Here is an 18,474-nt window from a genome sequence, read left to right as displayed (position 1 = left end):
CTTGCAGATGGAGTGCCTGCTTTTGGAAACAACAAGGCTGCAGCGTGTATTGAAGGAACAAAGCCTGCAATCCTTACTCACTTAATTCGCAGTTTTCCTGGCAAAGTACAGAAGTGTATTAGTTACTAACAAAGAATTACAGTGCATTCTGCAACCTTTAAGCAAATAGAGACCCTTTGTCTGCTCAAATCTGCTTATGTGCAATAGATTAAGAAAAAAATAATAAAAAATTACCTGCAACTGTGCTCTTGAAAGGTTGGCTTGATGGGATACCTCCCAAAGAAATTGTAAGAACATTTAGTCCACCAAAGTCTTGTGTGGCATGGAGGATGTCTCGGCTGTGAGTCCTGTCGACCGACAGGATAGTAGCGGACCCGTTCTTCTCAATGAGCACCGAATGCCACTGACCATCTGCCGTGTACACTTCTGGGATATTTCTTTCCACTTTCCCAGCAATTCCAGCATCCGATACATAGTGCACTTTCCCACCTTTTATCTGAGCAGAAAAAAGTAAAATGCACCATTTTAAAATGATACATGCATAACCACTCCTATACACACATAACCAACGTAATGCCTATTCAGTCCAGCTACAGCAACTTTGGTTCTAATAGGAAGCCTGGGTATATTTTTCCCCAAATAATTGTTTTGTACTAAAAATGCATTAATTATTTACTACTAAAAATTTGGACGCAATTAAATACATCATGGCATCTGCAGAAAACTCAAGACCTGCCATCCACTCATTTCCCAGCTAATCTCATAAGAGAAAAACCTCTTGAGAGGCCAGCAACAGGCCATGAACATGAAAAAAACATTTTAACCAATAAAAGAACGATTCTTCCTCCTTCTTCAATGCAAGCGTGGAAAATGCTTTGCAGAGTAAACAGATGTTGTCCCTGCCCAAAAAACTTGCATCCAGTTTTCATTACGACACAGTGGGAATATATACAGCATGGCAGGACTTGGACAAGATTCCCATTTCCTATCTGGTTTTGCTTCTAATTTGCATTTTGCAGAGAAATAGTTGTATTTTAGAGACTTTGGCGAAGAGTTGCAAAGCGTGTGAATTTTCAAACGGTGCTTACTTGAGCAAACCGCTTTTAAACTTGTGAGCTGTTAGGAAAAAAAAAAAGGCACTATTAAATTCCATTAAAAATTTTTTGGCTTTTCCTCTAGGAATGACACCTCGCAATTCTACTGAATCATGAGATGAAGAATTTCAAATCTCTTTCTAGCCCGATATTAAATGATCCCAAAATGAGATCAGTGCAAACTTAAGAAATTTGCACTTAAGAAATAGGAGTTTAAAAAAAAAACCAAAACCCAACATCCAAACCTTCCAGCTTCTCAAATATTGCAGGAATTGGGTCCATCAGATGAGGTCCTAGGGGCGTACAGAGCTGTGTACAGCTCACACACAGGGTGGCTTTGAGACTTGTCGCAAATTTCCTTCCATCCTCTGCCCCTTTGGTCGTACATGTTAAATAAGAGGACTGTTTTCCCTCACGTGTTCCTCGCTGCGGCTCAGTCGGTCCGTGCTCCAGAAGACAAGCGTGCAGGACGCGCACGCCCATAGCCCAGGTTTGTTGGAAGCACTCTAAGCCTCGCGTGCTTTGTTCCAGGAAAAATCACGTTCACGTGGGAAGAACTGCGAGGTGACACACCGGCTACAAGAATGCTGCTCTCGTTTCCAGAAACTTAAATGCTCTGGATTTACTTCTTCAGCGATGCAAGCTGAGGACTTTGTTCATACAGATCAGCTTTAATATGGCTGTAAGGCCACGCTCATGCCTTGGCAGCAGCCTGAACTGGATGTATCTAGCACGTATTCCATTTGGATCAAGAAATACAATGGTTAATACGTGCACGCACTTCATTTATAAGTGCAATAATTTGGACTATTTGAGAATGTATTGTTTGAGGGAGTCTTTGATAAAGCTGCCCCTCAGAGAGAGGATGCTTTTATTACCGGCAAACACAGGTGGCATCTAAGCCATCACACAGCCCAAAGAAAATCCCACATTTGGAAATGCCGTCACACAGGCTTATTACAATGTATTAAACAACATTTGCCACAATCAAAAGTATTTATAAAAAGATTAAGTGGGCAGAATATATACATATGTTTATGCCTGTAACCTGCAATTGGTTTGATAAGTCTTATTTTGTCTTTTATACTCCATGAAAGTATTTGGTCTTTCTGTGAAAGAAAATAAATATACCATAACAGACAATACCCTCTAAGCTTACGGGAAGACTAAGCACAGAATCGTAACTTTTAATTCCACATTAGAGAAGAATTGTAGAATTATTTACCTGTCAGCAACTGATATTTTACATACTGATTTATGACTCTCTAGCTCTATTTCTGTTTCTTTAAAATTGCATGTGACTAATGGTAACAGACTCATAAATAATATACTAGTGGCATTTGGAAAATAAAATTTCCAGAGACAAGACCAGTCCATGACTTCTTCAACCAGGAAAAAATAAGGAATATTCATCTTGGTTCCTTAAAGCACAACATATTTCTAAATTTGAAACAAATGCTGATGCTGACAGTACTGAGTAACACCCATTTCTGGGTTTTATTTAAATGGCAGAGCAACTGACAACTAGAATATAATGAAAAGAATGAACCACTAAATCAAACATACTCCTAACTACAAGAATGATTCAACTTTACTAACATTCAAAGTCTCCTTTACTGAACAAATTGCTTCTTATTTGTCTTAAATCTGAGTTCTAGCCTGTACAGATTTATGGCCTACTGGATGAGACATCATTTAAATGAGTTATGTTCTGATTTATTCCTGCAACTCAACATATGCATAGAATCACAGAATGGTTTGGGTGGGAAGGGATCCCCCCTGCCCTGGGCAGGGACACCTCCCACTAGACCAGGCTGCTCAAAGCCCCATCCAGCCTGGCCTTGAACACCTCCAGGGATGGGGCAGCCACAGCTTCTCTGGGCAACCTGTGCCAGCGCCTCACCACCCTGAACATGTGCGTATGTTAGGTCATTTCACCTTTAAACTGCTGTATTCATCCTATTACTTCTAATTGGATTAGTTGCAACCTCTATTATTTGTAGGAAAATAGGCTGTGACAAAAAACTTTACTAATAAGGAATCCCCTACCCTCTTCCTTTTCGTGTGTTGGGGGGGGTGGGGCGGGGCATCTTCCATCTGATCTTGACCATTGTTTAATTTAATCTGCTAGTTTTTGTATCTTTCCTGGATTAAGGATCCCTTTATATCGTAAAGGCCTCTCCTGGGTTCTTTGTGGGGAGTTTACATCCATCATTTAGTGAATCCGCTGCTCACAGCCTCAGTGGGTCTGGTTTATTACCATTTCTTTAATTTTACCCCAATTCCTGCTACACCAAAACCAGTTAACTGTAAGAGGAAAAATGTGGAGGCATGGAGGTAGCCACAGGACTTGTACATTTTCCCCAGCACAGTTTAATATTAAAAAACACATGGCAGTTTTTCTCTGAATACTTACACTTTGGATAACAAGCATATTAAAAGACTTAACAGTCAAGTTATAAAATTGTCTGTTTTGAAGACTGACAAGAGAGTTGTACACAGAAGTTCCTAAAGCACGTCTTCTGCACCAGGTGTGGACTGAGATGCCAGGGAGACCTACGTGTGGGTTAGGCATCTTCACTGACATCTTGGGCCACCACCGAGAGAAGTGCTCATCCTGATGCCTTCTCCAGATATGAGCGGTGGCGCAGAACTACAGTTTTAGTAACCAGCATCATCTGGGAACTTTTCGGCAATCAACAGTACAGTGATGTTACCTCTCCTTCCTCAGACTGCTGCATCTGTTACTAGGCAAACCTCTGCTCTTTGCCCTCGCACAGCTGGGTCTGGGACTTGACACCCTCTGCTTGCTTGTATAACTTCACCAATATTAACAATAATAAGAGTGTTTGCATAAACACACCACTAGTGCTTTGAGCCAGGAAAGACAACTCTTTTTTTTTTTTTTTTTAATAATGCTCATAGAGCTGACCTAGCAAATTCTACCAGGGAGAAAAAGGTAGTATTTATTTTCTTCTCTCCAGAACTCAAAAATAATGAGACCTTATCTGCTAATATGACTGAGGCAGAAACTTCCTATCAAATGATGCGGTAAAAGAGTACACCAGGGAAGTAAAACAGACTTGCTTCTTAAACGTAGCCGGTGTGTCAGGAAAGCTCTGTACCCCTGACCAGGCAGGTGGAGAATATCCATGGGGCTGAAGCTTAGAAAGTGTGAATTTCTGTATGAGTTTCTTTAAAAGTCAGGGAAAAAAACTTGGAAAGCCTTACAGCAGCCAAGGAAACTTGGAGCTTACACCAACCCAATAAAGGCGCTTGCCAACATCACTGCTGTACTCATTTAGAGTTATGAGCAAATGGACTGAGTCATAGCCAGGAACTGAACCACCACTTTCTCTTGAGAAAGGTAACTTCTGCAGCAATAAACTCTTTGGGGAAAAACCCAAATGCCATTTGAAGTATTAATTCAGCTACGTATCTCAAAATAATTTGATATTGACATTGGTCTATGGGTAAGCTCATGAGTTCAAGTGGTCCCTCACTTCCTAGTTTGATAAGCACGAGCCGTGTTAGTAGGAATTAATGAAAACTTTTTGGCAATTGTTTGCTATCTTAAGGAGGGTCTGGGTTCGAGGCCCGAAAAATCAGAAGATAAAAGGCCAATAACGAAACAATTTGTTCTGTAGAGTGTAACTTCATGACGATAACAATATGGCAATGAGCGCTGTTCTTGCTGCTTTAAAACAGTCACTATTTGGAGTCTAGACAAAACTGATTAGATACAAAACCATCAAGATCTTCTGATACCTTGGCAAATAGCGAGGGAATTGTTGAGAAGACGAATGATACTGGAGCAGTGCCTAGCCTCAGTTAAAGACCTAATATTTTATAAAGGAAACAGCAAGAGTAATGGAAAAATGTGATTTTGATCACCATGCGTGAGGCAGTCCAATCAAATCAAACTCGGCGTTAGCTGTAATCTTACCTTCACAGTAGTAAAGTTGCTGCTTTCCTGGACGTGAACTAAAACGCCGTTCTCGCTTCTTGTCCTGAACTTCACTTCCAAGCGCTCCGCGTTCGGGGGTCCCGGGCCGGCGCCTCGAGTGCCCTGTCTCATCATGTACTCTCGCTTCTTGTTGGGGCTCATGTGGTAGTCGAGTCGTCCTTTGCCTTCCAGCGATAAGGCAGTGTCGGCAGTAATATCTGGGACAAGGACGGGGGAAGTTGTGAGTACACAGCTCGTTAGAGCTACAGAGATCACCTGCCTAATAACCACCAGTTTCTCTCGGAGCAGAGACTGAGTTCAGAGCAGGTCAGGGGGGAGAGCAGGAGCGAACGGCAATTTCAGCCCCTCGATTCCTTTGGCTTCAACCAGAATGTGTGTTTGAGAGTGGGAGTGTGCTAGTAATTTACTGCTGCTATCAGTCAATAGTAAATTAAAACTCGCCAGGGAACAAGTGAGGGAGTAGGGAAAAAAATTTGGCTCTCGGAACTGTAATTCCTTCCCAGGGATGTTACTGTTTCCATTACTGCAAGCAGGGCTTCATGATATATTCAACTCTAAGCTCTTCAGGGCAGAGATAATGACTTTCTATTTGTTATGGCATAAAAAAAAGAATAAAAACGGCAGAGCATTGACTACCAAATGCTGTTAAAATTATGGCTAAATTCTTTTGTAAACCGGTGTAATAAAAGCATATAAATCAGCTAAACAATAATGGGACATGTAAGAAAACAAAGCCCAGTCATTATACTATAACTACATGGAAATAAATCACTTTGTTCTCCTAGACAATCCCGTATTGATTTACAGAGCTATCCATATGCGAGATAATAACCCCAGAGCGTAAATGGCTTGCTTCTATTTACATTTACCGTATTTTCTTGCATATAATCTGACGACCATTTGATAAAAAGGCCTACAGTTCGGAAAAGCCATAAGGACGTGCACACAACTTTTATGTGAAGGGAAAGGCTTTCCCTTACCCTCTTACCTCCCCATAGCAGACAAATCCCTCCTTTGGGATAGCTTTATTTTAGTTACTGATTATACGTTATTGGGAAGCAGTAGTTTTTAATGAGTGCAAGATACCCGAAATGTGATATACAGACCAGAAAACATGATATATGTAGCCTGTTGCTATTTTTAGCTCATGAAAGGACAACAGTCCACTGTGGACTTTTCCTTCAAAATTATTTAAGAGGCAAGCATGCTGCTTGTTTTCATTATTTTATAAAATTCATTATCCCATGCCCCTGAAAAGAAACTCTTAATGGCATTTAGTTAAACCATAGCTAGGTGTACATTCAAGGCCAGGCTGGATGGGGCTTTGAGCAGCCTCGTCTAGTGGGAGGTGTCCCTGCCCATAGCAGGGGGTTGGAACTAGATGATCTTTAAGGTCCCTTCCAACCCAAACCATTCTATGATTAACAAGAAAGACGGTAAAACCTTCTCCATACATTTTTCACAGTGCTTTCCTGTCAGTCCATCTCTGCAGTGACACTGCTGCCACGACCAGTGGTCAACACAGGTGCCACCATGTTGGCAGGGGCTGGTCGTGCATGCGCCTTCCAGTCTGGGACACCTGAAACAAATCAGGAAAGCAGATGCTGAAGAACATAAGCACAAATAAGCAGAGAAAATGTGCTGGGAAGCATCCTTTCCCCCCCAAAACGCAAAAATGGAGACGTTCTTCTCCATAGACAGCTCATGTTTCTAAACAGATCCCAATTTTCAGCATCAAGTTAACAGTCTTACGAAAGAGAAAGGAATTCACAGAGAATGAAACTCCCATTATCTGTTACGCAAGAGAAGAAGAAACTCTTTTATGTGCTTCTTATGCTGCAGACCCCCAGAGACTTCATATCACAACAAACAGCACAAACTTGAGGGTTGAAAGAAGAAGGGTGAGCTAGCAAATTTGGCCGAAAGACCGACATAATTGCTACAACGGTGACTTCAAACACTGAGACAGAAAAAAACAATAGAATCAGATAGTCCATCATTTCTGAAAGACCACTTGGAGGATATGAGGGAAATTCAGTGATACTCAAGAGGCAAAGTGATAGAACAGACATTGTGGATTAAAAAGAAATAAGAGGGAGCAGAGGGTTAGCATACAGTATGAGTACAGTCAAACCCAGGTGGAATCGATAAAGAAACCCAATAACAGGGCTACTCTATTTCAGCCTGCAAAGCAACATTAATAATAATTGGCAATAGAAATTTAATGATGCTGCTTTTTTGAAGCCTCTGTAATCTTTTGTGAACCTTTCATCCTAATTCACTTTCTTCCTACATCTTTCACACTTTACAGAAAATTCTACAGTCATTTCTTTACAAGAAATATCTAAGGGTGTCTGAATGGAGTAGCATCTGACTTCCACGACGGCTTCCTTTATTGTAAACGCGGTCCATTCGATACCATATATAGCAGACGTACTGATCTAAGATTCCTTGAGCTGCCAAAGCCTGGCTGGGCTCCAGGGGACGTCCGTTGACTGCAAACTCCATTATACAGCCCACAAAATCATGGCTTTCCACCTGTCCTCTCCTTTGAAGGATGGGCTCTATAGACCTGATACCACCAACAGTAACTCGATTTGGTTGTACATCAAGAGTCCTATAAGGGAGTCAGAAAAATAATCTGCATCAGATATTAAGATAGCAATGACGACACAGGAACTGTAACCATCAGCTACGGTCTGCGGCTGAAATTCCTCTTCCAAAATTCATATTTTACATTTAGAAGGGGAGACAGAGAGATCGGGGAGACAGAGACATCAATAGCACTTGAACTAACAGTTATAATGGCTATAACTCTAAATTCGTGCTCAAGTTACTGCATGTCAAAATTTCTATTCACGTGACTGAGCAGTATGCTTGAAATCATAATGAATAAGGTTTTTTTTACTCAATTATCGTTTAAATTGTAGATGATATTTAAATAGATGGAAGATGGATTCATTATTTTACAAAGCTATAACAGCTTTGCTAGTGGGGAAACCATGTGTGACAGGAAATATGACTGTGATTATTATAAGAAATTAGCTAAAGTGATTTGGATTAAAGCTATTGTTATCTCCAAAGAGGATCTAAAGATGTGACAGAAAGGCTTCTGAGTTAGTTATGGTAAACACAATAAATAAGGTTTGCTTTCTGTAGTGGCTAATGTTTAAGAAATGCAAACCATAAAAGATGACATCTGGAAATTACCCAAAACAATATAAAAGTAATTAATCTTTTTTTTTTTTTTTAAGAAAGCAGTAATGAGGTATTTCTTACACCTTTATGAGCTATGAAAGGTGCAGTTTAAATAAATAAATGGAAGACTCCAAACCAAAGCCCAAAACTGAACCCTGGCGTGAAATATAGGTGCTGCTAGAGCAATAGCATTTTGAGTCTGAGCCTGGTTTTGGCAAAATAGATATGATTCAAAGTGCAAAAGTGGAGGAGGCTTTCCTAAAGATTTGTAGCACTAAATGTGGTAGAACTTCAAAGTGTCAAAGAGTAGTGCTGTATACTTAAGGGCCAGTTGATTACAACAAATACATTTGTGTATTACTGTGTCTGATATTCTGATTTGTTAACATTGTCTAGATTATGATGTGAAATCTCATACTGTTAGGCAATAAATCTCATCCCCGTTTACACCACAGTGTGGACTATCCATGGCCGAACATTTCTTATGTGGCCCCAAAGGCTGAGGACAGAGACGGAGTCAAGAATTGAGGACTTCTGAGTGAACTCCTTGTCATGAATAAACTCCATGCAGAATTGTAGCCTGAGTTAGCATGTAGAAAATTTAGCTTGCTTCTGCATAGGTGGGAGAAAATGTCACTTTGGAGCCTTGCCTTTGCATGCCGCTGAAGGAGTGCAGCTGAGGTATCTACCCCTTGCTTGAGGCTGGGCTTCGGGCATGTAATCATTACTCCAAATTTCTCTGGCTTTAGAGGGTGATTTTCATTTTACTCAAAAAAAAAAATGCCCACAAAATGAAGAATTATTTACCAGTCGGTAGAAACAGCAACATTGCTAACAGTGCAGTAGCCTGGCTCCTGATCCTCAGAGCAGGAATCCACCGTCAGTGATGCTGCCTGCAAAAGCCACACACACAAACATGCTGAATATTACAAGGCTGTAGTCCCCAACCACATTAAATATTTATGATTCAACATTATTATATCAAGGATTTTACTGTGAGGGTGGTGAGACACTGGCACAGGTTGCCCAGAGAACCTGTGGCTGCCCCATCCCCGGAGGTGTTCAAGGCCAGGCTGGATGGGGCTTTGAGCAGCCTGGTCTAGTGGGAGGTGTCCCTGCCCAGGGCAGGGGGTTGGAACAAGATGGTCTTTAAGGTCCCTGGCCAACCTAAATCATTCTATGATTCTATGACTTGGATAGAATGGACCACTTATACATGTCACGCGTGATCGCAGGATTGTTCAGAGCCACCGATCAACTACATTCTGCAACAACATAGTAAACACCAGGATGTGGATACTAAAAGAGAGTGAGCTAATTGACTGTTTCACACAGAGAATTAGTTAAACACAGAGTTTTCACATTTGGGTAGGGTTTCTTTCATGTTTGTTTGCTTTACTCCTTGAAACTGCAGTTATTTTGGCTCATACTGTATCCTACTCTTGATCTGAACGGAGAGCTGCTCCCTCCAAACACAAAGGACATTCATTCCTTTAGGGTCTTGACCGTGACATTAAACGTATTACTTTAACTTGATGAAAAGCATGTTACAAAAGCTGGGAGTACAAACACTGAGATTACTAGTTAAAAATAATAACCAAACACTCAATAATACTCAAAGAGTAACCAAGTGGACCTGATTAAGGTAACCCTGAGCCTGATAAGTCATTAGGGATGTTTGCCCCATGTTGATCATGGTAAAACATGTGGATTACCTACAGTGGGACCAAGCTGATGAGACCAAGAGAAGTACCAGGCATCACCTCTTTATTTTACCAGGCATCTTCCTCTTTATTATTACCTCCAAGCCATCAAGCCCCAGACAACGGGGTTGCCTCATTACCCATCTCAGTCATTTACGCTAAAGGGAATCTTGGCACTTCTATTTGTAATCTCTGAAAGTCTCACCAAAGCTTTCACTGAAATCATGAAATAATTCCTGCTGATTTAAAAAGGAGTTTTTATTTTACTCCTTATTTAGCAAAGAATTTTCCCCACAGTGATTTATTAATAACAGATGCGCTGCAAAAAAAAAAAAAATACAAACCAACCCTGAAGTTTAGTTATCCCTTAAAACAAATTTTCAGAAAAATAAACATAATGGCCAAATTGTACATATCAGCTTCTCATGTTTCAACTAAACGTGTGGCACAGTTTTACGGCAAATCTAAATCAAACGCCACTTTTTAAAATGCCTTGCTTTGCATTTTGATTTAGATTACAGGAGCTGCGCAAACAGCAACAGCTCTCAGTACGTCATTACTCCGCAATGGCTTTTTTTCCTGCCTGCAACTACGTTCACTAACAACGTCCCGCTGAAATCCCCACAGATTGTCCGTGCTATTTCCAAACACATACTGGGAGCTGACGCATTGTATTGACCAAGTAAATTCATAGCTCTTAGCCCTAAATCATGCCCTACAGTACGCCTGAATTGTTCAATTTGCTCTTTTTAATGAAAGCTTATCTTGAATTTCTTTCCATACATAATGAGTGAACTGCTTCTCCCGAGAAACGCCAGTCTGCAGTTCCAAAGCAGATTATAGCCCTGTATAAATGAAACAATTCATAGAAAGAATAATAAGCTGGCTGGTCTGTATGCCATCACACGCATACATATTTTCCTTCGGAATATCAACAACAAAAAATAAATGAAATGAGTTTTTTGTTCTTAGCTCAATCAGCGTAATCTCCCTAACTCACATCGCTATGCGCTGTGAAAGCCAAGCTACAACCCCAGCTGAAGGGCTGATATTTGAGAATATATTTTACTTGGACCGGAGTTCGTACAATTTATTTTCTAATGTTAGTCAAATGTTCCTGCTTGTTACTTAAGCATTACTCTACGGTTACCTTGCCGCATTACGAGACTTTCTATCCTGTCACTCTGCAATAGCTCAGGACTGACAACTTAATGATTTTACCAGTTTCCGATAAAATCCCACTGTGCTGTAGGAAATGACAGATTTGGAATCCTGAAGGGGGGCTATTTTATACAGTTTGGGACACCTGGGAGACATTTTTCCTGCAGCAGAAATATCTAAAACAAAGGCGATTCTTTTCACATAACCGTGTTTGTAAACAGCTGACAAAATACTGAGAAGGTTTGAACATTAAAAAAAAAAAAAAAAAATATCACACAAAGGTAGAGGTTGTCTTAAATGCTCGCTTTCAGCCTGAAGCATTCATAACTGAAATGTTCTGTAAATAGTCCTTTTTGTTATCTCTTCTTCTGTAGTCCAGCCCTTTGGCGTATCTACAAGTAAAACGTTCTCCTGCTGTATTTTTTTCTTAAGTGTATTTGTTTCAATTTTTAATGTGTGCTCCCACACTTCGCCATTTGAATATTACTGATTGATAGAAAAATCAAGCTAATTTAGTTGCTAAAATGGGAACCTGATGCCTTTCACGATTTAGGTGCACCTTTGGGCTTTACCATTTGGACGCTGCGATGCAAATTATTAAGTAACTGATAGTACGGCACGTTAAAAGAAAAGTCTTTACTCAACATCACAGTTATCCTTCATCTTATTTGGATATGTAACTCCTACAAACACACGTCAATTGGATTTGCAAATCCAGCTGAAGACTACACCATCCCCCCCTTCAATAAATGGAGGAATCGGGTCTTGTACTATGCAACTGAAATGCAATTTTCAGGCTCAAGACTTTCCAAGAGAGAAGAAAAAAAGCACCATTTAGGGACTGAGTGGGAGCCACACTGGGTAGAACAGTTTATTCTTGTATTCCCTACATCACTTCTGTCTTGAAATATATAAAACAAAACGTGGAGCCCCAACCATATATTATTCTTATATGACTTTCATTGCAAACATGGGAAGAATATGGGATTCCACGTATGCTGGCCATTTCTGCCTGAGAAGGGAACTGTTGGGCAAGAGTTACTGATTATGGATGGGCAAATGGATTTGGTTTCATTTCTAACTCAAACACTGTGGAGTCAAAAAGCTTGGCTTGAACTCAAAGAGCATTTGGTTTATGTTCTGCTTTGGAAATATTATTAAAAAATGAGAGAAGAGGAATAGAAAACATTTACTGGAAGCAAAAACGAAGGCAGGAGAGGGGTCAGAGTACCAGGCATATGGCAATCAGTTCTCCCAGTCCAGTTTTTGGCAGAATTCCTCCCCTCCGATGCCTTCTGGGGGACAAAAAAAAAAGCAACTCCCCTCCTCCCCCCACAAAAACCCCTCTCAATGTAGCACCTTTGAAATTTTCACATAGATGCTACAGAGGAAAAACAGGCTCCCAGTCTGATGAGATCGGTAAAACCTCTGAACTAGCTCAAGGAGGTCAGGGACGCCAGGAATTCTATTTTCCAAATGTTGAGAAAAATTATTTTGAGGGTTTTTGTAGTTACTGTGGTCAATTAGCCTTCCCTGATAATCATCCCTGTAATCTGCACCAGTTAGCTAGCCTCATGTGTAGTAATTTACTTCATTAATTATTCCTGGTTCTCATTTTTCACATTTAGAGCACAGGGCCTTGCACATGTTTTTTTAATTATTCTTTATCATCACCATACTAAACAAAGCATTATAGGTCTTTGAGTCAGTTGGAGTAAGAGAGAAACGAGGGAGGGTTTCTTTCCAAAATTGGAGGTTCTGCTAGCGAACCCAACGTTACTAATTTTACGTTCCTCCGAGTTCATGTGGAAGCCAAAGTGCCTTGGCTGAACTTGTCTTAAATTCTCATTTTAGCATTTCTTACCATGCCAGCCCTCCGGGCAATAACTGTGTGAAATTGTCCATCGGACACCTTCTTAGTTGTGGTAAGCTTGTACGTGCCACTGCCGAGATTGTAGGAGAATCTCAGCCTTTCTTCTGCTATTTCCAGAGCTAGAAATTCTGCCCGCTCTCCGGTCTGGTTATCGTAGTTATACAACATTAAGGCATGTCTTTTTATCGTGGCAAACTTGATATAGATGTAATTATTGTTTGGATCCATGCTGGGAAACTCCATATACGACAGCTCTTCAAATCCGTAACTGTTCAGTTCACAATGATTCCCAAAAACACCTGCAAAATGAAAAGTAAAATCTGGTATCGGAGACGTTTTTTCCCTACTCTGCCTTCCCCCCGAAACAAAGTACTGATGTGCTCTAGATACAGCTATGATACGCAGGATCTTTAAAAAACCTCTACTGTATGATTAAAAATATGCCGCTTGAACAGAAGAATGCTATTACCTACAGGTGGGTGTTGGAAGTATACATATTTCAACTTAAAAACTGAGTTACAAATGACAGTTACGTCTAGTGAAAAACAAAGCACATTTCAGTGAGCTCTATGGTTTCTTTAGAAAACAAAAAAACCAGCGAGTTTGACAGCGATGTCAAATATGGCTGTTAATTATCATCAGGCATTTGTTAATCCAGCTATGGAAATAAATTTCTAACTTCAGCTTATTTTTCTCTTTATAGTTGTTATCTGAACTGTTTCTCAATCAGTAGTTCATTTTTCGTCCTTATGATATAAACATATATGTGATTAAAACATTATGCCTTCTCAGTATTTTTATTGTTCTGAATATTTCGCTGTATCCTACATATTTATTTTCAGATTCGTGTCACATAATTTCCCTTGACTTTCTTTTACTGCAGCGACAATGAGAAAAAACTTACTCAATTTATGAATATTAGTTACATTTACAACTGACTATGACTATATAGGAAATGAATAAACTCTGAGGAAACATAAAACGAAGGAAATAAAACAGAATAAAGAACTTAATCCACATGTTAGCAGAAAACCGTATTCAGAGGTAGTTACAAATGTGTATTGAGAACCTTATTTTTGCATGACGGTTTTCAGTAGCCTTAAAACACTGTAGATGTTTATGTGGTTTTTGATTAATCTGTTGCATTTACTTTTAATGCTTTTCTATATGAACGATGACAATTCTGGATTAACCTGCGTTCAGAATCAATCTTGCTGCAATTGTATCGTGATATCTTGAAATATCTGTGCTGCTTTATGTCTTTATTGGGTTCATTCCACAAACCAAATATGGGATAATTAAATTCTAATAACTATTAAACTATTTTGGCAGTACAATATGCTTCTCTGCTTCTCGGAATTGTACTCTGGTTTGGTAAGTCAGAACTTCACTAATATATAATAAATTGAATGGACAAGTACTGGTGTGGGCTTAACAAAGCTGTTTTGATTCAGTCAGGTCATTAAATGTACTAAATATAAAAGTGCCAATATCTAATGTTGTGCTCCTCACTTGCAGAAAAATGAAGGTGCTCGCTATTTCTTGCTTTACAGATATTTTGACAAATTATGCAAACTTCTCAAAAGAAAACCAAGCCCTCTCCTCTCAGTATCATCCCAAAGTCCCTTTTCCTAGTTTAACATTATGCTGACTTCCTTGTGCTTTGTGAGTGCATGGGATGCAAGAATACTGATGGAATTTAGAGCTGGAGAGCAAGGACTGGAACAGGTTGCCCAGGGAAGCTGTGGCTGCCCCATCCCTGGAGGTGTTCAAGGCCAGGCTGGATGGGGCTTTGAGCAGCCTGGTCTAGTGGGAGGTGTCCCTGCCCAGGGCAGAGCGTTGGAATTGGATGGTCTTTAAGGTCCCTTCCAACCCAAACCATTCTGTGATTCTGTGACTGCTCAGAGCCCTCGGTGTACCCGCACCAGCAGCTACAGTGATCCCCCCACCGCTGCCACGTGCTTCCATCTCCTGCCATGCTGGCACAAGTATCTCACAATCAGGGAAAAATGGAGAGGACGGGGATAGGGGGTGACCAACACCTGCCCACGGACCGGGATCCATATACACACCCATCGGTTTTATATAGGTAAAAATAACGGAGTAGGGAAAGGTTAAGTTGAAGCAGGGCAGAGGCAGGGCGTACTCACCGAAGGGGCAGTGGCAGAAATACCCCTCCACCCCGCTTTGGCAGGACCCACCGTTGAAACAGGGGTTGCACTCACAGTAATTGACAGCGGAGTCGCACGTTCTCCCTGCAATGAGAGAATAAAATGCAATTTCCAGGTCAGAGTATTCAGGTCAACAGGAAAGTCAGGCTGGTAATTAGGTAACGAGCTTACGAACCAATGCTGAATGCATGGCCAGGAAGGAGGGTGCCAGGGACAAGTTGCGGCCATGGGATGGAGAGAGGAAACACGGACACGATGCTGGGCTGCTCCCAGCCCTGACACCGGCATAATACGCAGCGCGGAGAAATTAACTTTACTTTTCAAGGGTCTCATTTTAATTATCTTATACGGGTATTGGTGGTTTTTATATATTTAGTTATTTATTTTATTAACTCACGTCTGTAGAAGAGAGATCACAAAATGAAAGGAGATGCTGAACTAAAAAACCAAAAAAATAAAAATTTCCCCCCCTCCTATTTAATGCAATGTAACTCATTAGCGTGAAGGAGGTACAGACAGCCCTTGCTGGACCCTGTATGAACATGGCATGCTGAACACAGGCTGCTATTGTACATTAGATGATTTCTCTTATTTTTCCTCATCAATTACAACCTCCTTCCTGACTCGGAGGGACCACAGTCCTCTGGAGCTAAAGCAAGTTACCCTGGATACAGTCCTTTTCTAAGCAGACGTTGTCACATGTGGTAAATATTATTCACCAGAGAATAAACTGAAATCGCATAATTCATTTCAACAAGGAAGGGAACCAAGAGAAAAAGTGAAGATTTTAACAGATGCTGAATACCGACAAGGGGATTCTTTGTATGAAACTAAAACTTTATTTGTATGGAAACATTAAGTACAAAAGTATTGGTCCTCTCTTCTAAGTTTTTCCTTGCTTAGCTTTTATCAGTTTAGCAACACTTCCACTATATACCACACTCTTGGAGCCTGCCTTCCTTCTGCCGGCAGTGCCAGCCTTCCCTGCCCGCTCAGCACAAATTTGAAAGTATCATCATGTTTGTCCTTCGTGTTTCTCTGCAAAAACTGGCAAAATCAGCCACGGTCTTCCAGACCTCTCCTTGAACTTCATCTAGGCTAGGATACATACAGATAGCAAGGGCTCAGACTGCCTTAATGCTTCTTATTGCACTGATAATCAATTTTTTTGTTCCTCACACTATATAATATAATATACATTTAAGTTAAAAGTACACCATGAACTCACACAGAGGGTGTCCATTCTTACACGTCACATATATCCTATAATTCTTACATCTCACGTGACGGCAATGCACAATATGCTGTCCTTAGGGATTGCTGGTCCCTAAAACTGTAGCAGATCTGGACTGTGCTATATTTAAATCTGCTAGCTTTTTCAGAATTTCACAACTTCAGTCACCTAATTAAGAAAACCTAATGTCCCCCCCGCCTTTTACTTTTCTGTTTAACATAAAGAAGTTTGCAGGCAGCTCTTCCATGTGAGCAGCAGCCCTCCATGTGCGACTGTGAGCAGGATGGAAACCGAGTCCCGGAGGATTCCTGTGGTTAATACGTAACGTGTAGATTCACCATAAATCCAGGAAACATTTCCAGTGTCTGAATCTAATTATGCTTTGGGGGTATTCATTTATATTTTATTCTCTAATGGGCATGACTGGAGGATGAGCTAACTTTTTATGTTAGATTTTGCTGTTTTCTTTATTTTAAAATTATGGTACATAGTACAGATTGTTGACTTACCGAGGAGAACACGTAGCAAAAGTGAGGCAGAGATGCTTAAAATAGCTCAATGATGTTTCTTAGTTTCCACAAAACTCAAGTGTAGCTAATAAGGCTTACTCAGTTTTTTGCAATTCACTCTAACTAAATACTCGTCTTTTTCTCAGCTAACATTAAAGCCGGCATATTTGCTGAGTCAGCAACAGAATATGGGTGTTTATTTTAGCTGCACATATTTTAACCAGCGAATAACAACATCTTCTTCATATTTAACAATTGTTTGAATAATTCATGAAACTAATAAAAGTGTGTTTGCGTTTATTCCAACTGTTTTGACACAGGAGAAGACAAATACTCTGATCTAACAATTCATCAGAGCTATTAAAACTAATATTTATTTAAAATGAAGAAGAAATTTTGGCTATTCTTTGCCATTCACTGAAGTGCTAAAGACCTGGGAAAAATGTATCTATTTACATTTGGAATAACGATCCAACATCCAAGACATCTATGAGGCTTACTTTTCCTCTTTAAATGCGTGTTAAGCATGCTTATCCTAGAAAGCAAGAGTCCTTCAGCCAGAAGATATCAGCAGGACAAAAGTATAACTTGGGAATACTATTCTAATTTATTGCTATGGTTGTTCTGTGTAAGGATTTAAAACAAATTACTTTGATAAAGCAAGATGATCAGAAAAACCTGGTAAGCAGGTAAGGGGAATTATAAACTAGAAACTGATAAATAAATAAATAAATCGGTAGGTAAACTGTGTAATATAATGTCATGTAACTACTAAAAGAACAGAAATTTATATTTATTTAGTATATAACTCATTTTCGATTAAAAAAAAATCCTGGTATGACCACCTAAAACTCTTAAAAACATCCATCCTTTTTTTCCCCGCTTTAAATTTTAAGTTATATTTTTTTCTTTCTTCTAAAAGATTCCAGCTCTCCTGAATTCCTTCTCCTGTGTGTTTCCCTCCAGGCAACCTTACCTACCAATTACCTTAAATCAGCTTCTTCTGAAGACAGTTGCTGCTACAAGGCCTCATTCCCTCTTTTCTGCAGAATCCTGAGCTCCATCAATTCCTCCAAATTTCCTTCTACCTTCAGATCTTTGGTCAGTCCCTCCTTAGACCCCTCTGAGACAGAAACTCTCGTGCATTCCTCGTCTGTCCTCTAAGGAAAGGTCTCCATATTTCAAGCTATTATTGGCAGTCTGCACTGGTTACTCTGATGAGATCCAGACAACTTCCGTCACCTCTTGGTTTTCGGATGGTCCACCAGTGTTCAAACTGCACCTTCTTACTCTTCTCTTTTCTTCTAAACCATGTTCCTCCTGTGCTCCTATTTTTTCCCTCTTGTTCTTGCCCAGACTTGATTGGCAGAAGCTGATCTTTCTAGACTTCTGAACACGGACATATGCTCCAGAAATAAGGGAAAAAGTTAGGCTGGAGCGACCTTGGAGGTCATGATGTCCAACCCCCAATTCAATGCAAGGCAACCTTCAAAGTTAGATCAGGTTGCTCAGGGCTTTACCCAGATGGGTTTTTCTCGTTTGTCTTTTCTTCACTGTGGGGATT

General features: G+C 40.2%; 1 protein-coding gene across 1 annotated transcript in view; it reads right to left on the bottom strand.

The window, feature by feature from the left end:
• FAT4 (FAT atypical cadherin 4) overlaps positions 1–18,474 on the bottom strand; it is a 149,565-nt gene that overhangs the window by 7,279 nt on the left and 123,812 nt on the right. Inside the window, exons 10-16 of the mRNA XM_054202720.1 lie at positions 15,147–15,251; positions 12,988–13,295; positions 9,067–9,152; positions 7,499–7,678; positions 6,516–6,640; positions 5,041–5,258; positions 235–496 (exon numbers count right to left, since the gene is read on the bottom strand). Of these exons, the coding sequence (XP_054058695.1) occupies positions 235–496; positions 5,041–5,258; positions 6,516–6,640; positions 7,499–7,678; positions 9,067–9,152; positions 12,988–13,295; positions 15,147–15,251 (1,284 nt within the window). The remainder of the gene's footprint in view (positions 1–234; positions 497–5,040; positions 5,259–6,515; positions 6,641–7,498; positions 7,679–9,066; positions 9,153–12,987; positions 13,296–15,146; positions 15,252–18,474) is intronic.

Source organism: Rissa tridactyla, chromosome 5 (assembly GCF_028500815.1).
Source record: "Rissa tridactyla isolate bRisTri1 chromosome 5, bRisTri1.patW.cur.20221130, whole genome shotgun sequence".
Lineage (NCBI taxonomy): Eukaryota > Metazoa > Chordata > Aves > Charadriiformes > Laridae > Rissa > Rissa tridactyla.
Note: the sequence above shows the minus strand (reverse complement) of the source record. Positions and strands in the feature narration are given on the sequence as shown.